Genomic DNA, 7,101 nt, shown 5'->3' with positions numbered 1-7,101 from the left:
ATATTATATGTCTGTGCTTGTGTTATTTAAGGTTTTACAGAGTGCCGGCCTGGTACAAACGTGGAATTTGGGAAATGAGTGAAGCAGAGAGGCTGAGGGTCAACTGTAGTGACTGAACTGACTGATCCTTGAGATCCTTGGGATCTGAAAGCTGTAGCCTTTCTGCACCCTGACAAAAGGGACACTGGGATGGGAATAGGCAGCATTTCCTGTTTAACCAGTTGGGCGAGATGGGAGTGTGTGATAGTGTTTTGTGAGCAATTTATGTAGTGTGTGCATCTGAGTGTGTGTATTGGGTGAGGTCATGATTTTGTTCGAAGGGAAGGGTTATAACACTGGTGTACGTACATTGAGTGTGCCAGTTAGCATGAAGTGTTTTGGTTCCATACTGATTAACCCCAGGATCAGTGGCTGCTTTGCTTGAGATTGTCGGTTCTAGTGTTCGTGACATCACCATTGTATGAGCGTTGTGTGTCATATGAGAGACCACTGTCACGCATCTGATCACGAGGGCTGTGCCCCAGTCAGTCTGAGCACTTCATTATAAACCCTTCCCTAACTGCCTATACTGCTGAAACAGGAGAGAAAAACATCAAAGGAAGTATCTCTTTCATTCTCCTTCTCATGTGTAAAACCACGGGGGATGGAGTGAGTTATGTGTGCTTGTGTGTAACAGGAGGTACTAGGTGGCTAGTATGGGCTGTAGGCTTCTTTGCCTTCCTGTAGTCACCCATAGTGAAGGAGCCAGTTTGCTGTCTGGTTATAAGAGTGTGAGCTAAATCTTTGTTTGCACAACATCATAAAGGATATTCTACCTAGAACTAAATGGCTTAAAATTGTGTCAAAATGGCTTCAAATGTTTTAACTGTCACATTGGTATCCACATTGATGCAGGTCTTCTGCACTTATGCGCAGCATTTATTTTGTGATAAATTCCAGATTGCATGATTGCTTTATTACTTTCAATGATGTACTTTAGGGTAACAAACCTGTTGTGAGAAAAAATGTCTTGAAAATGATTGAAATGTAAAATGCAGAAGGCAGCTGTGATTTTGAGTGCTTTAGGTGCATTTAATTAAAGTGTTGTGTTAAAGGGATAGGTCAGATATTTTGAAGTGGGGTTGTATGAGGTACTTAGCCTTATTCAGTGTATTAACTACCTACGTTGGTGCTTTAAAGAGTTAAGAACTAACAAAACTAACAAACAAACAAACCAATTATTTTTGTGCCTTACCTGTAGGACCTGGTTAACACGGCTGCCAGCACCTTCTTCTTCTTCTTGTCGTCTCTTGTGTTGGCCTGCATCAACCACAACACTGGAGCTGAAATAGCAGCAGTGGTGAGTAGTCAAAACCATCCCCCTTTGCCCAAATATACAAACACAAAACATGACAGCTTTACAAACCTTTATCATTCATCACGTTTCCCTATCAAGGCAGAAATATACTGATTCATTTTAATAATGCCGGCTAAAACTTCCTCAAAGGTCTCATTTAGGTATCTCACTTTTTATATTATATGTGTGGGTGAGCAGAGGAGCCTGAGGAAGTGTTCCTGGTTCTGTATTCTGAGTTGACTGTGTTCTGACCAGATCCCTGAATTATTTGACTGCTGCTGCTGACTCTAGTTGCTATCTGATCTGAGTCACATGCTATCTGATTAGAGAGCAGAACACTGCCAAACCTTAATGCACATGTATTGTAGACCGTGTGTGTGTGTGTGTGTGTGTGTGTGTGTGTGTGTGTGTGTGTGTGTGTTTGTGTGTTGTGTTGTGTGTGTGTGTTGTGTGTGTGTGTGTGTGTGTGTGTGTGTGTGTGTGTGTGTGTGTGTGTGTGTGTGTGTGTGTGTGTGTGTGTGTGTGTGTGTGTGTGTGTGTGGTGTGGGTTGTGTGTGTGTGGGTGTGTGTGTGTGTGTGTGTGTGTGTGTGTGTGTGTGTGTGTGTGTGGCTATGACCGTAATTTATCTGTATGTATCTATCCATGCACCTTAAAACATGTAATCTTTTAAGCCTAATATTAGTCTGTACAGATTTTTGTGCCTAAATCAAGATTGTGTTGAAACATTTATTTCAGGAGCTGGGTGGCTGTGCAAGCGTTTAGTCTTTTATTTCCCATTCCAATTCAGACATTGTTATTATACTTCCTGTTTCCACTTGTATGCAGATCTTTGGCTTCCTGGTGACAGGTGTGTATGGAGTTAACACCTTCCTGGCGGTACGGAGGTGGCGCCGTGGCAATGGGTGTCAGGGGCCGGCTCAGACCAGCGAGTACATGCGAGCACGCACAGCATCTCGTGGAGAAATGGAAGCAAGACCTGAACTTGGATGAGTGCTGGCAGAGAACCAGACTGAAAGGAAAGCCACACTACCGGCAGCTGACTAAGATGGACTCTGCCCTCAGAACAGTATTTCATTCAAGTCTTGAGTGCAAAGGCCATCTCAAGCTCACCACATGCTTTTGACTTCTCATCACCTCAGCTGTGCTTTCTGCCCGCCCAGCCACTGAATAAATGTTCATTTCATAGCCACAGACGAGCTCCGTGGCTTTGTTTATCAGGCATCTTGGCTTCAGTGACACAGGAAAGACTGTAACGTGAAGAGCTACAGTCACAATTGAAGGTATTGTTGGTAAAACCTTTCACCGACGTACCTTTCTAAGTCAGTATGAATGATGACTTTCACAAAGAGCCAAAAAAAAGGCTGACCTTACTCCTGCACTAACTCCTGCTTTGGCGTAGGCGTTGACTTTTTCATTTTAGAAAGTTGTGTTTTTCACTGTGAATGAAGTTGAGTTACAAAAGGTTTGTACAGTTTGCTTATTTCACGCCGCTGTCTGTGAAATCTGTGGTAATAAATTTGACCTGTGAGCAAAACTGACATGAGATATTTGAATCTAAAGATTCCACATGGTGACATGTTTGTTTCCCCTTTGCCATTGTTATGTCATCATGTAGGCGCTGTGGAAAACGGCTGCCTCTCCAGTGGATGCTGGTAACTTTAATTTCCTTGCGGGAGACATCCCAAAGGGATTAATAAAGCTAAGTCTAAGTCTAAGTCTTAAGCTCCCTGCTGCCAACAATACAATACAGGGTTGTTCTTCATCAACTCCGATGAAGACAGGCACCCCAACAAAAGGTCAACATTTTTAGATCTTCTTTGCAACACAAATGCATCCAGTGGGTTTGCCACAATAATGAGACCAATGTAAAAATGTCTTTTCTATCCCAGGTTGTGTATAAACTATTCAGAAGAGATTCACACTAGCATTCCTAAGATTTTAATTTCGAGGTCTGTTAGGTTAACACTGTGAGACAGGAGTAGGTTGTATCACGCGATGATCGTAATTGGTATCGTGTTACCTTTGCACATACTGTATCCAAGGCTTCAGGTTACACAAATGTTGACGGTACATCAGTGAGATTTATTATGACATCAGTAGATGCCCTTTAGCCCTTAGATTGTATCTCAGGTATTGACACACTCCTTTCATCTTTGATTCTAAAAAAAACATTTGAAATAAAATCACAGGTTGCCTTGGTTCAACGTTGTATTTCTTAAGGCCTTCCTAATTACTAGACATGATAGGACTATCATAAAGAATGGAAATTAACTGATAAAATTAATTTAAAAAAGGAAGTCAAGTGACGGTGAAGTCGGTGAGATGGAAATACGGCAATTTCAGCATTATTGTCACAGCTTTCACTCTATTTGGTTGTATTAAAATTTCTGCATATGTATCTACAGTATATTATTACATCATGTATTATGAAATCTCTATCATTCCACATTGCATCTGTTATAAGGCTCATGCATACAGAACGCAAAACAGATGTCATTCCTTCAATGTTTTTTTTCTGTTCGGACAATGTAACTCGGCTTAATCTTAAACAAATCACATATTTGCTTTTTATGATGAAGGAAGAAATGTCAACTTAATTGTTGGTGTGTTACATTGCTCAAATGTATTGAATTTACACTACAGTTACACATGTGTATGTCTTCTATGTTGTTTGAGACCTTTATGTAAATTAGCTTTGGGAGTTTGTGCATGGTCTAACTGACTATCTGACTCTATGGCTCCATCTCCTGGTCGTCATCTAAAATATATTCCTTCAGAGGACTGTACGGCCAGATGACTACAGTAGTGTGTATAAGAGAAGGATCATAAATGCGTTTGAATGTGGGTTGAAATGAAAAATAGAAACTATGGCTTCTTAAACAGCCCCGAAGGTTTTCACACTATACAGAAAGCTTGATTAATCAGGCTTTTCTCATGTTTTTCATAACTTATATCATGTACAACTGCTATTTCTCCTGGTTTGGTGACCGAAGTACTATTATGAACAGACAATCATATTTGTTATTCTGCTTTTTTTCTTACATTGATGGACTTGTTTCTGAGTATGATGTAAAAATGTTGACATAAACATTTGTACAGCAAACTTGACAACACAATCATGCAAGTGCATTATGCTTTTGATAATATAAACTGTCCATCATGTCTCATATCATCAGACTATCAAGCTGCAGTGCTCTATATACAACTTTTTACTACACTATGTTATGAACTACTCTATTTATGGGGAAAAGAAGAATGCTTTCCACAAGTTTCCAGATAGTGCTTTAAACAGTAAACATAATCAGTGACCGTTTGAATGAAATTAGAGGTGAGATGTTCTTCTGTTTTCATTTGATTCTGTGTGCTGTCTTGAACAGCATGAAGCTGTACTTAGCTGTTTTGTTTTATAGTGACAATTCAAATAAAGTGATTTGGACATAATTGAAATTAGCTTTTTATTCATTCATGCAACATTTTTTGCACAAAACAGTAAATAAACAAACTTGATATCTCACCAGCAATAGTTCAGCAAGAGGCCCTCATTTATAAAACGGTGCTGTGTTCATCTTAATCGGGATTTTTTATTTTATTTTTATTTTTTGGCAAAGGGGTATAGGTGAGTTTTGTAGCTGTCCAGTGAAAACCATGCATCTCCAGATTTGGTGATGTTGAATTTTGCAGATGAACTAAAGAATTCCTTCCATGGCAGATGTGTGCACATAAAGCTCTCAGCTGGTATCAAGAGCTAATTCTCAATTTTAGTCTTAATTTATTAACGACTTTTGCATATTCCTGCCTGGGCAGCATTTTAAAAAAATCTTAATATAGATAAACCAACAGAAGTAACAAACTATCAAAACTCTCCCATAAAAAGCACAATGGTGAATAGTTATTGGATAGAATTGCAACTTTGGTAGTATTTTTCTTTTTCTTAACTATGAATATGCCAATTGCTCTGAACAGCCGTTAATTCATCCATTTTCAATTCACAGTGCTGTTGTAACACTTAGTAGTGCAGTGTAAATGCAAATAACAGTCACTGTGGCGTTCTACTGCATCCAGTTCTTCAGCAGTGGCAGTGGAAGAACTGAAGACTCAAAAATACATGCAAAAACAAGTGAATGCACAACCAATAAGCATGGATGCTTTTCAATACACACAAAAGATTCACATATAGAACAAAATAATAATGCATTTAGTGGCTTCAATGCACAGTGATTCAAACACAGGTTGTAAGAAGCATATACAGCAGACAAACTTGAATGAACTTGAATTTTGGGTTAATTGAAAGTGTTGAAAATGAAAATGTTTATCTACTTTAACATTTTGGGACATAAAAAAATGTAATGACCCAGAAGATGTCATGCACTACAGAACGCCACAGGAACGCTGTTGACCCAAAAGTCAAATTTAAAGGCAGATAAACAGACATTATCCTCAAATTATGAAAATACACGCTTGTAGTTTTTAGACAATTGGACAGAGGTTGTAACCAGCCAACCTCCAATCTTCTAAATATTGTACATACAATATTTTTGGTAATACTGTAAAATTATAAATGATGATGAAGATGATGCTCCACTTACCTACTTCATTATTAGTACTCCTAAACATTTATTCACTAAGGACGTTCATTTAGTGTTGTAGTTTAATATGTCTGTAAATAGAGTAATATGAAGAAATAAATGTCAATATTAGTCATTATTTCAGATTTAGAGACATGCTCCCACAGCTTTTAAGAACAATTTCACAGCTTTATAATTATTTAAGTATCAGGTTGGCATTTATATTTTTCTCAAATCACCTAAGACACTGGATATGAGCGTGAAAGCATTATTTAAAAAAAGTGCTTGTAATGTAATTTAAACATATTTGATGCATCCGTTTAGACTTGTTTCCTGAATGTATAGACATAAATACATTTCTACCATTGGATGCTCAACAGAAGAAGTGAACAGGGTCTGGTCCCCCTTCCTTGGCTCTAGGAGACTGTAGCAAGAAAGTCCCTCAACTACTAATGAATGCATGTATTTAACCAACCAATAATCCAACCTTGATGTGATTTATACTGTACATAGTATTCTTGTAACCGTGTGACATAATAAAAGACGTCTGCATCTTTGCAGATGATAGCTCAGCAGTGGATGTTTTATATGATCAGACATATCAGCTATGGAAGATCTCCTTGTGGTGCTGGTCTGTGGTCTCAGTCCGAATCCGAGTCTGAAAACTCATCTAGAAAACAAAGTCAGTAAATTAATATACATAAATAAGTCAGATTTTGGCAAACGTACTAACTTTCATGAGAGAAAGTAACACGTAATAGAATAAAAGGGAGCCCTTTAAGACATTACCATCTTTAAAACAATGGGAGGATGGCATGACGGATTAAATTATTTGAGGTTGAGTCATGATATTGCAGAAAATGTTTACGGGGTCTATTTTACAAGGTACAAGATGTGTTTCCAGTGCAATATTATGTGTTCTGTGTGCAACAGTAATGTGAAAAATCTCAGAACCAATTACATTAATAATATCCATTTTCACAAGTAGTTTTTATACAGTGTATGTACAATTTTAACTTTATTTATTTCACAGCTGTTTTGTTCTTATACTTTATATTTATTACATATATTTATACAGCTGTATATTTTCATTATATTTTTTATTGTATTTCTTGACTAAGAGCAACACACAATTATTCCAATGCACATGTACACCCAGTACAAATGGCAATATCTATCTATCTATCTATCTATCTATC

General features: G+C 37.9%; 2 protein-coding genes across 3 annotated transcripts in view; one reads left to right on the top strand and one right to left on the bottom strand.

The window, feature by feature from the left end:
• Positions 1–4,217, top strand: part of cmtm4 (CKLF-like MARVEL transmembrane domain containing 4) — a 19,682-nt gene extending 15,465 nt beyond the window's left edge. Inside the window, exons 3-5 of one of the 2 annotated variants that reach the window (XR_004334258.1) lie at positions 1,241–1,339; positions 2,163–2,935; positions 3,054–4,217. Coding sequence is in view for 1 of the 2 variants with exons in the window: in XM_032530487.1 (XP_032386378.1) it covers positions 1,241–1,339; positions 2,163–2,327 (264 nt within the window). In the remaining variant the exon portion in view is untranslated. Of the gene's footprint in view, positions 1–1,240; positions 1,340–2,162 lie in introns of both variants that reach the window. The other variant, XM_032530487.1, reaches the window with a different exon arrangement.
• A 561-nt stretch (positions 4,218–4,778) lies between these two features.
• LOC116697878 (CKLF-like MARVEL transmembrane domain containing 3) overlaps positions 4,779–7,101 on the bottom strand; it is a 9,351-nt gene continuing 7,028 nt past the window's right edge. Inside the window, exon 5 of the mRNA XM_032529474.1 lies at positions 4,779–6,572. Within this exon, the coding sequence (XP_032385365.1) occupies positions 6,544–6,572 (29 nt within the window). The 3' untranslated portion in view covers positions 4,779–6,543. The remainder of the gene's footprint in view (positions 6,573–7,101) is intronic.

Source organism: Etheostoma spectabile, chromosome 1 (genome assembly GCF_008692095.1).
Source record: "Etheostoma spectabile isolate EspeVRDwgs_2016 chromosome 1, UIUC_Espe_1.0, whole genome shotgun sequence".
NCBI lineage: Eukaryota > Metazoa > Chordata > Actinopteri > Perciformes > Percidae > Etheostoma > Etheostoma spectabile.
Note: the sequence above shows the minus strand (reverse complement) of the source record. Positions and strands in the feature narration are given on the sequence as shown.